The 18,816-nt window shown below is 40.5% G+C and overlaps 1 protein-coding gene across 4 annotated transcripts in view; it reads right to left on the bottom strand.

Moving 5' to 3' along the window:
* Nucleotides 1–18,816, bottom strand: part of pard3bb (par-3 family cell polarity regulator beta b) — a 196,814-nt gene that overhangs the window by 17,139 nt on the left and 160,859 nt on the right. For all 4 annotated transcript variants that reach the window (XM_054615426.1, XM_054615428.1, XM_054615427.1 and 1 more), the window contains exon 24: nucleotides 5,793–5,869. In XM_054615426.1, coding sequence (XP_054471401.1) covers nucleotides 5,793–5,869 — 77 coding nt within the window. The remainder of the gene's footprint in view (nucleotides 1–5,792; nucleotides 5,870–18,816) is intronic.

The raw sequence follows: 18,816 nt of genomic DNA, 5'->3' as shown, positions 1-18,816 counted from the left end.
CCCGCAGTTATAAAGTGGTCTGGGAAACTCTCGGGCCTGGTTGGGAGGTCTTCTCAAGAGAGATAGAGAGAGGAGTGAGAGACATTCCCGTTTCATTTACCCCCCCCCTCAGCAGAGTGAAACAATATTGAACAATGTCCTTTTCACCCCCAAGTTCAGAGAGGATGAGAAGGAGGAGAGGAGTGGCTGCGGGGGGAGAAGGATGCAAAGAGGAATGGCAGAAAGTATCGGGGAAATAAATGTATCAATGCGACTCAAAGAGACACACAGAAGACAGAGAGCAGGACGCTGAATCTAACATCTGCTTTCTAATTACTAACAATCCAATTAGCATTATAATGAGGAAGTGACAGCCTTCCCAGAAACCTGAACAACAATTCCTATTGGCTCCTTTAATCCAATAAGAGTAATAACAAGGACAAATGGGTAAGGGTGTTCGGCTAATCCAATTGGGTCAAGGCTGTGTTTGAAACAAGCGTGTGCTGTTATCAGCAGAGATCCTGGGAGAGCGAAAATCATGTTTTTAATCAAAGCTGACTTAGTCCAGTCTTATGTGCTCTGAAAGTCACATACATGAGATTTGTTAATTAGACTGTAACATGAGCGGGTTATAACACAGCTTGTCATTCTTTTGTAGGGTCTTGAATGTCTTTCTTTCTTTCTTTATTGATGATATCGTTATTTTACTGTCAGAATCCAACATTGATAGGAGTAAAGATGAGCCTGGTGTGAAATCTGTCAATTTATTCGTTTTTTTCTACCTTTTTTTCCACTTTCTTTTGTCTTCAAGAGTGTGTGTGTGTCTGTGTGTGTTTGTACATTTAAAACTATCTATGTGAAAACAAGATTGAGTTTTAGACCTTCAGAGTGGGGACATTTTTGTAAAGTGAAGATATTTGGGCCGTTCCTCACCTACGAACAGACCTCCACAGAGGGTTCAGACTTGGTTTTAAGGTTAGAATAAGGTGAAGGTTAGGGTTAGGGGCCGGGGAATACATTATGTCAATGAGTGTCCTCACAAGTATAGAGGTAAATGGTTGTGTGTGTGTGTGTGTGTGTGTGTGTGTGTGTGTGTGTGTGTGTGTGTGTGTGTGTGTATAAGAGACAGAGCGAGCGAGAATGTGTAAATGGGGCAGTAATGGTGCACACATGGTCGGGGCGCAACCTACTAATGTTGCCCATACACACTCACTCTGATAGCCATCTACTGACCTCAGAGTGACCGAATCTCAAACACACACACACACACACACACACACACACACACACACACATACAGGTGCACACCTACTCATGCACGTAAAAGACATGTGTGCATACTAAGCATTAAAGTTGTTTCATACATATTCATGCATCCATTCATGCAACCAAGTGTGTGTGTGTTGGTAAAACATAACCAATACACAAAGAATCTAACCAAACTTTTCAGGTTTGATTCCAGCCAGGAATTCTTTACTGATTGTGATAAAGCTCTCTTACTTTCAGTGTCTAGCCACTCTTCACTCTCTAATACAATGTAAATATACAGCTTTGATACATGTCCTCCAGTGTTTAGAAACTGGGTCTCACATGGGTAGAGGTATGGAGACACACTCTTTATATTGGTCCTGTGTTTCGGTTTAATAACACACATATATCAGAATATATAAAATATGTTAAAAAAAAGATGGAAAATGGTGGAAGAAGTCCAATATTATGGAAGTCTGTAAGGAATTGATATATTACATCAGTAAACATTGTTAACACGAGTCTATGGTCTCAATTGCTAGGTTCAAGTCTGTTCCAATGCAGCATGATGTTCATTTAGTAATTCTTCCGCAGTCCAAATATGGTCGATCTCTTCCACTGGTTGCATAAAAATACTTTAAAACAGTGAGAGAGTGAAGAATGCTATTTTCTGAATTTTGGACACAAGCCATAGATCTGAATGTATGAGCAAGGAAACTACTGAATGTTTGAATAACATTTTGCTGATTTACTAAAATCTCTACGGAAAAGGATATGAAACAATTAAAACAATAATTTATATTACCTATTAGATAAGCTGTATTTTTTTTTCAGCATTCAAAAAAGGGTTGCCATCTTTAAAGTCATGTTTAATTACTCTGGCAAAAAAAAACCTAAGAATCTGTGTGTTTCTTTTTCTGATCCATTTAATAACCAAAACACCAGGTAGTTTTATAACGTAGCAAAAGATACCCTCGACAGACTCCTCTCTATTTCATGCAGTGACATTTGCTGACAGTTTGTGAGGTAGTGTTTGTGCTTTAGGCAGGGAAACATCATCCACTGTTGGGTCATGTTTTAATTTTAGAGCCATCAAAGTCTCGTCTCACCACACACACACACACACACACACACACACACACACAACGTACCCTCCGCTCCAGTTAACTGACTTCTCGTCAAACATACAGTACCTGACTAAGCAACCCTTCAGCTATTTATGGACTCCGTTGGAATAATGTGAACAGGTATACAGGCATGCAGACACTAGATACACATAGCCTGCTAGCTATTTCTGTGCCAGTGGCAAAATAATATGTTTGGATAAGGTCAACAGCCGGGATGTGGTTTCCAAACATGATCTCTTTCTCTGACTAGGCTGAAATATCTCTTGAGTTAATTGACAGCAGGAGGAACGTGTAGACAGGGATGCAGAGGCAGGCAGAGAGACAAATAAAGACAGACGGAGGAAGAGATGAGCCCCTTTCCAGAAATCCTTCAGCAGTGAAACATTATTGGGTTAATCCATGTATTTAGTAACAGCGTTTTGGCTTTGAGATTGGTGTGTTCATTGTGGAACTGCAAATATGAGTTGTTGTTGTTATGGATAGAGGTGTAATGCTTGTATAATATTAGGCAACATTCACATGAGACTATGCATTAAAAGGCTTTAGTGTATCTATGAGGTTGTAAACTTTCATATCATCCATGAGAGGAAGGAAGTTCTCGAATAGTGCATTTCCACTGCATTGTACGATACGGCTCTGCTCAAATCGACTCAATCCTTTTCTTTCAGCAAGTTTTGGAAAGCTTTCAACTTTCAGCAAAAGTTGTGGATGGCAAATCATACTTTTTTTGTTAACAATTCAGTTGAGGTTCCAAGCCAGTCGAAGGTGGAGTTGGACCACTGAAGGACACTGATTGATCACAGAGAATTCTCACTAAACTCGTCACTTGGATGACAACAAGCCTCCACCTTTGAATAGCCAAGCTAACGTCAATAGCATCCGCAATTCATTTAGTTCATTTCCTCGAATCAGACTTCAAAACACTGGAAGCACATAAAACTAATGAAGTGAAACTGCTCCTCTGTTTGGTAGCAGATGAAAAGTATTCAGCAAGTGTTGCAATAAGAGTGATGTCATGGCAGTTTCACGTGGCGAGAATCATGTTTACACTGAGCTACATCCGCAGTGGAAAACATAATAAAGAGAAGGACCAGACCAATTTTACAAAAAGTCGAATCTAAATTAATCTCAGGCAAGAAAGGAAAGTGGCTATTTAAAGTGAAATCTGCTGCTTTAAAAGCATTCTCAGTCTTGGTTTGTATGCTACTGGCAAATCATCCTACATGAGAAAGCTGTGTTGTTGGCAATGTGCCAGATCACATTTCAGCCGTGTAGAACATGTTTCAGAACCTTTACCAGGTTGTAATAAGGCAGATTATCAGAGTGACTTTTATGGAAAAATGACTTGGGTCCCTTTCAGACACGAGGCCTACATGTAAAATTGGCCCAGCATTTTTGGGATTACAGTGCATGTCTGAAAGTGGAAACAGAGACAGGGTGTACTGTATGTGAGTGTGTGTGTGTGTCCAATTTCCCAAGGCTTTTCAGATACCACAGCCAGACCTCAAAACTATCATCACTGTTCTCACTCCCATCTGCCAGAGTCATCACCCACACACAGACACTCTCACTCTCTCTCCCTCTCTCTATCAGGCACACACACACACACACACACACACACACACACACACACACACACACACACACACACACACACACACACACACACACACACACACACACACACACACACACACACACACACACACACACACACACACAAACACACCACAAACACGCACACACACGCTAGAGAAAGAGGTGTGAAATAGCCTTCCCTCACCATTTTAACAGGGGTGGGAACCTGGCTATAAAGTTTCTAACGTTCTTAACTTCTGTCTGTCATTCCACTCATTGACTTCCTCTCTCTCACACACACACTGGCACACACAAATAAACATTTGTTGTTGGCATGGTAGTCTGTTGAAGTGTTGGCTCTTAGAAGCAGAATAAAATGAGGTGAGAAAAAGCTAGTAACAACTACTCTTGAGTTTTTACTGTTTAAGTTTACACTCTTATTTTCACTTGAATATATTTTATTTTTAGATATATAAGAGTTTACAGGGCAGTGTTGTCAGGTATGTTAAGTGGCTTTCCGTAATTACTTTACCCACAGCACTATTCATCTTTGGAAAATAATGGGGGGAAAAAATGCACCGTGGAGGATTGAACGAATTAAGAAAGGGGTGTAGAAGGAAAGAAGAAAAAATGAAGATGTACAGATAGTGAAGGAGTGAAGGAAGGAAGTGAAGATAATTAAAGTTTCAGGCAGTGAAAGTGGAAAGGTTGCAAATGAAAAATGAGATGCTGCGAGCCCCGGAGTGAATGATGATGGTTATAGAGCAGGTATGTCTTCGACTGTGTTTCATATTGAGACGAGCATGTTTGAAAGGTCAGTAAACAGCTGTGGGTTCACACATGTTGCAAGGTAATTAAGAACATGCTTTTAAACAAATATGGCTTTAATATTTATCTGATCTAATCGGAAAACACATCTGGAGAAATAAAAGGAAATAATTATTTAAGAATTCATTAGTATACTCAGGAAGCTGTTTGTGTTGCTGTTTGTGTGCTGGCTAATGTTAGTGATATTTCATGCTGTCCAGAGAGGGAAACAACAGAACGCAGCGTAGTCCAGTGGTTAAGTTCCCTCTTTGACTGTCAAGTCTGACCAAGCCGTCTCTTTTGTCCTGTGTAATCTGATCACCTGCTTTATGGCTTTTAAACTTTCTGAATATATAGAAATAAAATACAGGAGTCCGACTGAAAAATATGTTGATAAACTCCAAACTGGGAAAAAATGAAACAGTAAAATACATTTTCAAAAAACAGCTCATAATTAGCCTTCAATGGTATAAATAAAATGCCTTAAACTTAGAATGAAGAAGTTCCTTTAACAATTTGCCCAACTTTGAGCAAACAATCTATATCTCTTAAATTACATGACCAGGAAGTTTATGACAATACAAAGTTCAAAAGCTCTTTTTAACTTTTAAAGTCTAGTGTAGAGCTAATTTCAACATATATATATAAATATAAAAAAATATAAATTAATATAAATAAATATAAATAAATACATATATATATATATATATATATATATATATATAAAAGTATGTATTTATTTATATATATTTATATATACGTATATATGTTTAAATTAGCTAACTAGTTTAATTCATGATAAAGACAACTGATTGTGACTAAGACAGAGTAAGTTTTGGTGGGGGAGCAGATCTAGGAGTCAGGGATCAGTTTTCAACCCCTTTCTGAGTGTGTGTTCCCCAGGGAGGGGATAAGGTGAGTTCCTGGCTGAGACTGAGGCCTCCAGAGACACCCAGGAAGACATACAGACTACACAAATTGAATTAGCGGCTTCAAAGAGAAAAGGAAAGAAAAGAAGAGGGGAGAGTGCAAGGGAAGGAGAGGAAACATTACCTTGGTAAGGAGGCATACTGACGTTCCACTTCTTCATAACGCGGAGCCAGACGATGATCGGCCACTCTGCCTGGCATCTGTGAAGAGAGACAATTATAAGTTTTGATATATCAAAGTAAAACAGCCTAAATTATATATTTCCCTGCCCAAAATACCAATAAACTGCTTTACTGTGGGCCCATAAGCATACGCAGTGCATACCCATAAGACCATTTCCTTTTGTGTGTGTGTGTGTGTGTGTGTGTGTGTGTGTGTGTGTGTGTGTGTGTGTGTGTGTGTGTGTGTGTGTAAGTGTGTGTTTATGGGTGTGTTTCTCTGTGTGTTTGTGATACAGGGGTAATTTAGGATTGACAAAGGCTAGTTATTAGGGATTTGGAGTTTCGGTCTTTTGAGGTGGGGGGGGCTGGTTGGTGATTGGAGGCCCCCATCCTAGATTAGGTTACTTCAAAACAGGATGGAGTCGTCACACACACACACACACACACACACACACACACACACACACACACACACACACACACACACACACACACACACACACACACACACACACACACACACAAAACAAAGCCACACATAAACAGAGTCTCGTCTCATCTCCATCTTGAGAAAAAAAAAAAAAAAAAAAGATTTAGCCAAGCTGCTAACGGTTCAATATCTCCTACTTCCTCTTTGGCTCTTCATCTCACTGGTTCTCCCTCACATCTCATTTTCTCTTCTTCCACTTCTTCCAATTCTTCTCTCCCCCCCCTCCCCCTCTCACAGACACTCACACACTTGCTCTCCCAGAGATTATCCCGGTCTATTCAGTGGGGAGATTCCAGCTGCCATGGCGCTCCTTAAAGAAGCCGACTAAACCCCAAACATCAACAAGCCCCATTAACACACACACACACACACACACACACACACACACACACACACACACACACACACACACACACACACACACACACACACACACACACACACACACACACACACACACACCAACATACAAACAAACCATATTCTCTGCGAGACACACTGAATATTGTGAATGAGACTTATTTTAACATAATGTAAGGTGAGGGAGTAAGATATGATTCAGGTGTGTTTTGCAATAAAAACAATACTTATATGCAGCATTATAAGGTCCCTTCAGGGTATGTGTAAAGTGGAGTCTCTGGAAATAGACGATTAAATCCAGTCTATCACACCTTTGCCACTTGTTAAAATGGTGCTTTTGATGATAACATACATCTCTATCAGATACACTTGCATAACACATAACTATTTGTTTAAGTACACCGTTGTACCTCCGAGAGGACATTACCGTAAATCATCTGAGCATTTTGCAGCTATAATATCCTGTAAGAGTAGTGTGTACACAATGTCCCCACATAATGGAAGAAAGAGTAAACAATTGCCATTAAATCCCAAAGAAAATAGTGGATGGTGGGTGAATATGTGTGCGTCTGAAGTGGAGAAGACCAAAGGTGGAGGGCTTTTATAGAAAATTGGGTTCCTCTCTTCAAACTCAACATCATATTGTTGACGCAGAAGGTGCAGAGAATTACAAAAGCCACCGCTTTTTCTTCTCTCTGTGCCTCTCCTCCTCCCTGTGCCGATACCAGGAGGCATATAAAACAGATTTGCCGGCCCTGCTTTCTTTTGAACACCTGTCTTTATTGCTTCAATATCTCAGGTAGAGAGACAGCGGGATATTAGGTGGGAATAGAGAGGTGGAACGAAAAGAATGAAAAGGCATTAGATGGAGAAGAAAGGAGGAAAAAGAGAGATAGAGCCAATGCGAAGTAAATGACTTGGAATGGAGAGGAGCGATATAGAGAGGAGGAGGGATATTATAAGGCCATTGAGAAGTAGCAGGGGGAGTGGAGGGATGAGAGGTGAATTATAAAACAAGGGAGTGAATGGGGTGAAGACGAGGACGGCGGAGGGGGGGGGGGGGGGTGAAAGGGACACAAATGACACAATTTAAACACGATGTTAGAAGAGGGATCGAGAAAATAGGAAGAGGGGGAATGACTGCAACATCCGATGGAGACTGAGAGGTGGAAGAGATGAGTGAGGGGGGTGAGGAAAAAGAAACGAGGAGGCAGGTTGGAGGAATGAAAACAGCGTAGTTTCGGGATATTGATGGCATTGTTGTGTATTTTTCTTACAGTCGACAAATCACCATGAAAAGACCAAAACTAACGATGCGCTAAACCCGTGTCTATGGTTCTCAAGTGGAGCCCACTGGTTACTATGGAGACAAATCTCTTTTAAATCAGGAAAACAAATACATAGTTTCATTTCAAATAAAGGTTGTGTACTTTCCTGACACAGCTTGGCATTGTAGTATTTTGCAAATATTACTCAAACAGGAGTAAACAGAGTTGGGGCCGATATTTTTTGCCACACATCAATGTACATCTGGTGCACTAGAATATTTTTGGAGGCGGTGGGTAGGATTTAACCTCAAACAAACCACAGTGTTAGTGTTCATGTTGATGAAGGAACATGTCGCCCAAAGTTAAATAAGGTTTGGATAACAATGGAGGTGTTTGGCAAACATGAATAAGATAAACCATGCTTTGGCTGCACGGGTTTGATTGTAGGATTACAGTTGGTTTTGATCTCTTGATGGGATTTTGGCAATTAGGAATAATACAGAATATTGCTAGCTTTGTCTTTAAAGGAGGTATGTAAGAGATTTAGAACATTATTACAGCAGCAAACAGCTATTTGTTATCTAAAGATATAGAAGAATGGCGTCCTGTGCGGAGAATGAAGTCACACTCCCTCTTTGTGTGTTGTAATCCAAGCTTCTCTGTGCTGGGTTTTGGTTGACAGACCTTTTAAACTGTTGGCCTTCCCTTCATTTATAAAAAGACTAAGACAGTGACCTCATAATAAACATAATTGTAAAAAGACAGATGGCAGATTGCAGTTCAAACTTAAGCTAGGTAGCGCGTTTTACTTGATGTTGTAGGTAGCTAAGGTTAGCAGGATAGCTAGCGATCTAATAATTACATTACATGGATTTAGGTCACTTGGCAGATCAAAAAAAAAGATCCTTAACAAGCTGTATATGTTACTAAAATAACTCTATACTGTAAAAATCAAACAACAAAATAATAGCCAGAATAAACAGCATATGATCCTGCTTGCTTCGTGTTTTTACCTCGTCACTAAAGGGTTAACTTAATTCAGTTTTTTTATCCGGCTGTGTGTTCAGGTTGCTTTGCTTCTGTTTTTCACACATAAATGCAGTTTGTTGTTTTGGTCTGATATGCTGCGGCTTTAATTCCACTATCTTTTGGTTCTAAATGTCGTATAAAGAACCTTTAAAAAGGAAGTGGATCCGGAGCCTAACAGGTGCCCGAGTGCAGATAGACGGAGATAGTATGTGGTTTGTTGCTCTCCTGCTCAGGTGTGCATGTCTTTGTGTGTTTCCATACACATGGATTATGAGCAGATTACTGTGTGATGCCACAGGCTGAGTAAACACAAACAGATGAGTGTGTAATGAATGTTCATGTGGGCATATGAATCCAGGAAAAGTGTAGACACAGTGGTATGTAGTGAGGGTGTTTGGAAGAATGATATTACTTGATATTACAAATATGATATAATAATATATATGTAACTAAAAATAAGATTGTTCATGAAGAACACTTTCTGATTATGAAGTAACATTGTGTGTCTCTGAGTGTTTCATTATAATATATATACAGTTTTTCATTCCGAGGAGGGACGGGATGCAGAACACGCAAACCAGGCAGTAATAAGCACCTCACACAGCATGAAAAAATGTCACAGAAATAGAGAATCTGTGTAAAACGTTACCTTTTTGATACACAGATGAACACAAGGAGTCAGCATGTGTGTACATTTTGAACTTTGAAAAACATTTCTGGCAAATAACGCAAGTCTCCGCTGAAAGGTGCTTATAGCAGAAAATTTGACAATCCCCCAAAAACAGTGTCAGAACTAAGAGATCCCCCAGATTGTTAGCAGAACATAGGAATATACAAGAATATAGCTGCCTCTATTAGTCTGTCTGTAGCTGTGTGTGCAAGTGTGTGTTTGTGTGTGTGTGTGTGTGTGTGTGTGTGTGTGTGTGTGTGTGTGCGTGTGTGTGTGTGTGTGTGTGTGTGTGAGAGGTGTCAGCTATTAGCAGACTCTCAGCATTCACAACTGTGACAGGAGTACAGTGCAGGGCAAAAACTATGACAGCTGAGCTTGCGTGGGACATATTGTACACACCTATTTTCCCTTACACACACACACACACACACACACACGCACACACACAGTTGCATGCACACACTTACCAATACGTTCAAACAATCCATCTTCCCCGCTCATAAACAAACAAAAAAGCACAATCTTTATCTTACAAGTGCAGCTACTGTAAATACACACAGTCTCTTTCATGCACGCAGCCAAACACACACCCCACTCTCTCTCCAAGCACACACACACACACACACACACACACACACACACACATTTAAACACACTCCCTCTCTCTCACAGAGGGCTGTGGCAGTAGTGCAGCGCACTGGTTGGGGTAATGGTCTAGTGAAAAACCATTTCACGGCATGGTGAGCAGAGGAGAGCGCGGAAGTCAGGCAGAAGAGACTGGTACTGAAGGGAGAGGGAGCACACACACACACACACACACACACACACACACACACACACACACACACACACACACACACACACACACACACACACACACACACACACACACACACACACACACACATGCGTACGTATGGAAGTAAAGTGACGCCAAAAGGGTTTTCGGAAACGCAAACAAAGTTCTTTGAGCTGCCCAGTCAACACATCAACCTTTGAAAGCACACAGACGCAGATTTTTTTAAAGCAGGATCACATTTGAGCTCACGCTTGTTTCTGTGTCTGCTCTCTAAAAAAACTCTCCAGCTGTTTTGGCAGCTTCTGAGAATAAGAGATCGCAAAAGGTTGCCTGCCAGACATTGTTGACTTGCAAGATGCAACAGCAATAAAAACACATCTGGACGTCAGGGTCATGTCTATTTCAAAATCCACACAAGGAAAAGTCAGATTCTCTGTAAGGAGCAGTTGGCAACCATATGGAATATTTTGTCATTTCATTTTCATATTTAATGATACTTTATGCATTATAATTTCGCATGCAATTTAAATTATTATGTGTGTGTGGATCTGCACTGTAGATTGAAGTGTAGCAAAATTCTTGCGATCCATCTGATTCCCTAACCATCCCCTGGTTTATTCAACCTGTTGGATTTACTCCACCCCATTTCTGAAAATTCTGTTTCTCTGAATGTAGCCACGGTCCATAATAAGTTTGTGATTGTTATCATGGAGTCCAATCGGATCACAGTAAACCACTCCATATCATTGCATTTGTGACTGCGAAAGAAGTCATTCAAAAAAACTAAATTCTTTCAATGGTTCCAATATTTTTTTTATGTTAATATTATTCAAAAAACGTGAAAAGAAGAATAAAAGCCTATAATTGGTTTTGAAAATCTAACTACAAATAGAGGCTAACACGTAGCTAACAAAATATAGCTACCAAAAACATTTAAATTAATTTAACTCTCAAAACTACTCAATATTGGCTTGATTTGCCAACAAATGAAACATGATTTAACTCATTTAAAGTCATGTTTTGATTTTTAAGATGAAATAAAACACAAGTGTCCCCGATTTTACTTTGAAAGCAGCAGGAAGAGTGAGAATCCCTCTTGTTGGCTCAAATGTAGCTACACAGTTCCTCTCGCTGTTCGGATCATCTGTTACATTCAAAAGTCTGTCCTCCCTCGAGTACATATCTAGTTCTGCTCCGAGGAATCTGTGCCCGTGGGCTCACAAATGTTGACTTGCAGAGTAGTGCTCAAATTTGTTTTGTGCACTCTCGACTCCGTTTTGTCGTCAATATACTTGCACACTTGCACACTGTAAGAGGAATTCAACAGACCCTGCAATATACCCATAAAACACACCACCCCATCACTTCTAAGCACCGACACACACACTCAAAGTCTTCCTCCCTCTATCTTACATTTTCTCCCTCTCTCTTTCTTACACACATACACTTTTCACTTGAGCTGTTTTCAAGGATTTCAAAGGGATTTCGATCGACACGGGGCATTTGGTAGCTGCATACTGCCTCAATGAGACTACTTAGCCCAAATGTGAAGTGTCTCTCCCTTTCTCTCTGCCATCCCTCTCTTCAACACTTCTTCATCATCTCTCTCTTCCTCTTCATCTCCCCCTACTGACTCTTTCCCACCTCCCTCTTTCATCCTCTCATCCTCATTCTCTACCTCTCCGTGTCCACGCCTCATCTTCTCCCTTCATTAACACACTCTCCTTAAGTGAAATAAAGGGTTCCTCTGAGCACTCTTAAATCCTCACTCTTACTTAAGATCTCTTTTTTTCCTCCACGTTATTATCTTACTCCTCCTACCTTCTTCCCCTTTCCGTGAATCCATCCATCATTTATATATGAATTTACAACTCTTTCTCGCTGCTAAATCCCCATTTACTTCCATCCTTCTCCCACTTCCCTCCCCCCTATTGTCTTTACTTAAATAAATGATGACAAAGAAAGGAAGCATAATCTCTATCAGTCACTTCTATTCCCTTCTCCCAGTTCTTCCTCTCTTCCGCTGTATAACTGATATATGGGGGGATGGTGCACTCTTTAACACTCCCTACCTTCCATACTATTCTTTTGCTCTCAGTCCATTTGTCTCACTCCCAATGTCCTTTTCTCCTTCTGTAAATCGATAGGAAAAGATTTTGTTTCCTTTCTGTCATCTCTCAATTGTAGCCCCCTCCCCCACCCCAATCTGCCTCCCACCGCTGTAGAAATCGATGAATGAGGGAAGGCTGGTTCTAATCCGTATCAGTCGTATCGTTCTGCTCAGCCAGCACTTTTCGCTGACTCAATTAAAACACAGCTCTGAAGAGGCTGCGATTTCTTTGTGTGTGTGTGTGTGTGTGTGTGTGTGTGTAGTATCCGCAGCTTATGATATACTTAATGCCCAAATGCATGTGCATGTTAGTGTGTGTAGCCAGTCAGAGTTGCATACGGGGGTGTGTTTGGAAGAGGGCCACCTGAGGACGCTCTTCAGTGACAGCAAACAGAAAAATGCAACGAGTAACCGTCCTCGTGGTACAGTGAAGAAATATTAAAGGTCTCAGATGTGATCAAAATTAAAACAATGACAAACATGGCCACGTACAAAAAAAGTGAAACTGTTCACTCATACACAAGACACGGTAAAGCTAGCTTGTTCACCATGTCCCACGATGCATTGTTCCTTCCCTCCACTTCTCCCCAAAGACGCAGACTTCCTTCTGTTCATTCACCCCCCCCCCTCCATTTAAAGCATCTCCGGCTTTATTTATTCTTCCCACTATAAATCTCCATCCAATCATTAAATACTATGTACCATCCCTCCATCCATCCCTCCATCCGTCCATCCATCCATTCATTCTAGAGAAAGCAGTAATTGCAGTTGCTGGTGAAAAGCCATCCATTTCCACAGGCTAATTACTAGAGCCTCTTAACAAAGTAGCACTGAAGGAAAGAGAGTAGACAAGCACACTCATAAGTACATGCTTATTCACATTCACACACAAGTTCACCTCTGCACACACACACACACACACACACACACACACACACACACACACACACACACACACACACACACACACACACACACACACACACACACACACACACACACACAGAGCTATTCTAATGAGGCCTTTCCATAGTTCATCCGTCTTCTAATGAGTCCGCGTTGAACACGACGCTCTAACAAAGTCAACTACATCCTGTCTACATATTCTACGCCCAATGCGTCAAAGACTGAGCTCCTAAGCTATAAACTCTGACGCTCTACGTTCCCCTCTAGCGTCAGTCTTGGAGGTGTCAGGGACGGAAAAGTTCATATATGCTTGTTACAAACATTTATGTCTTTTCAATAAAACTTTCTTCCACACAGGAAAGTTTAATTGTACCCCTCTAGGTTTAATTGTACCCCTCTAGGTTTAATTGTACCCCTCTAGCCTCAGTCTTGGATGTGTCTTGGCCGAAACGTGTTGATATGTGCTTGTTACATCCAATTATGTCTCTTCAATTAAACTTTCGTCTTTCCAGGAAATGTAGGTGTAAGCAATAAAACCACTTAACTAGGTCTAGGAAAAGAGTGCGGTTGACGTTAGGCTAATTGATTGAGAACTCATGACTACTGAGTGTCAAACAAACACAAACCACAAGCTTTTCCTAAACTTAATCAAGTAGTTTTGTTGCCTCAACTAAGTTGTTTTCTGTATAGAAGGTTGTTAATTTTAAAAATACTCTATGCATATAATGAGCGGAAGTTGACACGAGTTGCTGGACAGCTCAGAAAAATGAGGAAGAGCTTTTTGTAAGATACTGTATGTACAACAGAAAAAAACAACGTAATATTGGGAATAGTTGTTTTTGCAATAATTGTTTTTAATCTATTAAACAAAAGAGATAGAATGTATTATTTAGTAAGCTGACGTTTGACCTTTGTTCCTCCCTATTTCCAGTCTTTCTGCTAAGCTAAGCTAACAGGCTATTGGTTGTAGTTTCCTATTTAACATGGAAAAGAAGGATTGGTATGGATTTCCTCATCAGCACTAAGCCAGGAAATCAAAAATACAGTATATCTTTATAAGATTAAGCTAATTTGAATAAAATATGTAACTTAACAATTCAGTTACAATAATATTGCTTTGTCTTTTCTTCTCTTAGCTTCAGAACACAATATGTTGGACTGGTATTCACCGCTTGCAGCATGGTGATCCATCTTTGAGCAAATGAAAATGTATCTAAGTGGGTGGTGTTTCTGTGCCTGTTTACAAAACACAGTAAAAGCTGTGGGCCGGGGAGTGAAGTTTCAAAGCCAAAAAACCTCTGCACCTGGCAAAGTAACCGCTGAGTCATTGCTATTGATCACCCACCCTGAGAAGCCTCTGCAGACATACACACCATTTTGGTGACGTTGTGCTATAAGGCTGTAAAAAAAAAAAAATCTCACTCTGCCCTGCTGAGAACGAAGGTGATAAACAAGAAAAAGTGAAAGCATATCTGCTCATTTGTTTACAACAGCAGAGATGAACCGATCATCTTTATTCACAAACCTCTTCTTACCGAAATGTCAGCGAAGCACTAGAATAAAGGGCTAAAAATTAAGAGGGGAGCACTGTTAAATGTCACAGCGCTGTTGAGCCTCTCGTACAATTAAGACCACAGAAGGTCAATTTTCCCCAAAGCACGCAGCTTAGAGCGTCTCCAATGAATACAGCGATTAATACTGCTCAATGCAAAGCATGTGCTGCTTATTTACCCTATGTTTGTGAGGAGGCTGTGTTTGTGTGTGTGTGTGTGTGCATGTGTGTTTGTATGCATATCGGTACGTGGACCTATCAATCAAATTTAATTTCTTTAAAAATAATGACATTTAAAAGTTATAAGGCAGGCGATTTCCCTACACCTGCACCACTAGAGAGGACATCACATAAACTTTTATTAATTAACCTTAACAATAATAATCCAAAACATTAATCTAATTTAGGGTGCTTTCATACCTGCAGTTCAGTTGGGCCAAAGAAAAGACAAGAAAAAGAACGTTGATTGTTGCCTTTTAGTCCCGGTCCGGTGTGAGTTTAGACTGTCATCAGTGAACATATTTCAGGTTCGTTGTACATTTTGGAGAATGTCATCCTGAAACATCAGCTCTCCCACATAAACCAAAATCAAATTCCATTGACTTACAGCACATCATCCTTCACTTAACTGTGCCTTTTAGTGTGCATTTATCTTCTCTGGTGGTCACAAAGAACTAACTTAAAGTTACTTTGAGAAACTTTCATTTTGTTTTGGATCTGGCAGTTATCTCTGAGAACAGAAGAGGTGTTAGTGAGCACCAGAGTCCCCTTAGAAAACCTCTCATTTAACTGCAGCAGGGTCTGACAGCCAGCGCTGCTCTAGTCTGGTCGCTGCTGAAGGAGCTTCTGGTGAACCTCAGTTCTATTGTCAGATTTCACCGGGAATCGGATCAGATGACAGACATTAAGAATAATTATCCAGAAATAGCCATTTCCTATCCAGTTAAAAGTTCCTCGCAATTAAGAGTAAAGTCAAGACAGTATATCATAATTAGTGATAGAAGTTTCACTTGTTTCATATACACAAAGCGGGACACAAGCACAACAACTCACCTGGTGACACTCATACGTGTAACCGTGGTTACCATTGAATGTGTAGGCTGTACATGCTTATACTTATCTAGAGATCACTGAGCAGTTTAGGATCAGGAGAAAAATGCAATAATAGTTTACAGCTTTGTGGTTGGTCTGCTTTTCCATCACACCACAAACATACTTATTTGAGGACACATAATGTGAATATTTTAAGAGATTTTTGTCGCCACAACAAGATTAATAAAACACGCACAGCCACACACACACACACACACACACACACACACACACACACATGCTAGGATGAAAAATAATCTGATCCTGAACAGTGAAATAGGAGCTAGCTGTGCACTTTTTCATTTCAAAATGCTGCTATTTTTGAGTGTGTATATTTTATATTTACTTTTATATTTTTAGGGAGAAACAGCGCGAGGAAAGTGATGGGTGGAAATGAAAGAGAGAAAGAGAGAGTGAGGTGGGAGAGCGAGAAAGAGCGAGAGAGAGATGGGGATAAATAAATGATAGTAAGAAGGAAGGAAAGGCGATAGCAGAGAGGATAGGATTAGTCTCTGCTGCAAAGCCTTTGGAGGAATACACACAATATTCAGCTGTGTGCACGACACACACCAGACCTAGTACACACCCATGCAGTGACATAGACACATATTATACATGCAGTAATAAAATAAGACACACAAAATCACACATATATTTCAAACCGACACACATGCGCACACACACACACACGCACACACACACAGGTTTATCCAACCCTTAGTGTTCTTAACAGTTAAGCTTGTCCTTGAAAGTGCAAGGTGGGGAGTTGATAAGGGGACAGAGGGAGAGAGAGAAAGAGAGAGTCAGGGGAGATGGCATGTATAGAGGGACAGAGAGAAGGATGAGGAGAAGGGGGAGTCGGAAAAAAAAAGTGCAAAAAGATAATTTGCCTTCCTCTAAGCCCCCCTTTCCTGCCACCCAGATAGTATATCCGTCTACCTCTACTACCCCCCACACCCCACTCTCCATCTATGTCTCTCACTCACTCTCTCTCTACCCCAAACTTCCCGACTTAGAAAAAGTTCCTCTTTGAGGATTAGGGGGAACAAAGACAGGTGAATTCCAAGGAAAACTGAGGGGAGCCGAAGAGAGAGAGAAAAGTAGGGGGGAGAGAAAAAAAGTAGGGGTTAAAGGGGAGACAATTTACCGGACAGAGAGGTACAGAAGTTGGGAGAGAGGACAGCGTAGATGAGAGCAGGGTCAATTCTTTCCATTTTTTTTTTTTTTTTTTTTTTTAGAATGTCAGAGCCTAAAGTAGGAAAAATCTCTGCTGGGTTTTTTATTTGTGGTATTTATTTATTTATTTCTCTATGATATCTCAGGAGCTAGACTTAGCATAAGACCATAAGCACATAAGAGCAGCGCAGCCACCTTTCCAAAAGTGAAATATGAGAGAGAGATGTATGCATGTGCTGCTGCATGTAGAGGAACCGAATACGAGTATGAAAATACACTTCTTTTTTTTTTTTTTTGTGTGTGTGTGTGTGTGTGTGTGTGTGTGTGTGTGTGTGTGTGATTGTGTGACGGTGGGAGCAGGTGGCTACAGTGGCAGGTTAGATGGAGCTGTAATAGGATGAAAACGACACTTTCTCTTTTCTGCCTCCCTCATACACTTTCTCCCTCTTTCAGATGATTGGCTCTAGTCGAGAGAGGGGGGGGGTCAGTGATGGCCGAGATGTCTTTTGATTCTATCCTCTATTTTTCTTTTTTTATATCTCTTCTAATCTCATGAAAGTCTTGACCTCTTCTCTCCTTTTGTCTCCCTGTGTCTTCCCGTTCTAGCCTCTACATGTTCTATATTTTGTCCTTTCCCTTCTCATCTTCATGTTTTTCTGCTTCCCCTTTCATCCATCTATTCCCGCCACTGTAAAATGTCAGTTCTGCTATAAAAGCTGATCCTATCACTCCCACATTCAGGATTTGTTACAATGACAAACACTACACAACAACTAATCATGAGTCTGGACTGTTTTGTACGAAGGTCTTTTTACATGAATATAGATTAAACATTAAACATGTATAACCAACATCTTTCATACCTAATATTTGTATGAATTGTAGAGAGAACTATGTTTAAATTTCAATAAAATGAACAAAGTGTATTGATCCAGTATTGACAATTTTTGCCTGTATGTGTGCAAGGTTTGTTTATGTGCTGTGTATGACCGTGTACATGTAAAAGGATGAGGTTCATGGGCGAAAGAGTTAAAAAAAAGGAAAATGGACAAAGAAGTGTAGAAAATGGAGGCAATACATGTTTTATGCTGGATGACATGCTGTGGAAGGAGGCAGAAATCCACTTGATACGCTGAGCTTTTGTCCGGTATGTGGACCTGAATCCATGAAGAGATATGTACACACACACACACACACACACACACACACACACACACACACACACACACACACACACACACACACACACACACACACACACACACACACACACACACACACACACACACAGAGTCCACCGGGAGGTCTGTCCCAGGGTCTCAAATGAAAAGAAACACACACAAATACGCACAACCATGAAGTCTTTAAAGCTCAAGTCTTTTCTGACCTTTCATGACCCCTGAGAAACCCTCTCTTTTCTGCTAGTCAACTTTTCCAAAAATAGAGCAAAAGTTGCTCTTGTTTAACCCTATATAAAATACAATTTACCTATGTCAGTATTCATTTATAGAGTTAGGCTGATAAGGGGCGATGA

The sequence above is a fragment of the Anoplopoma fimbria genome, chromosome 16, assembly GCF_027596085.1.
Source record: "Anoplopoma fimbria isolate UVic2021 breed Golden Eagle Sablefish chromosome 16, Afim_UVic_2022, whole genome shotgun sequence".
In the NCBI taxonomy this organism is placed as follows: Eukaryota; Metazoa; Chordata; class Actinopteri; order Perciformes; family Anoplopomatidae; genus Anoplopoma; species Anoplopoma fimbria.
This window is presented reverse-complemented; position numbering and strand designations above follow the sequence as displayed.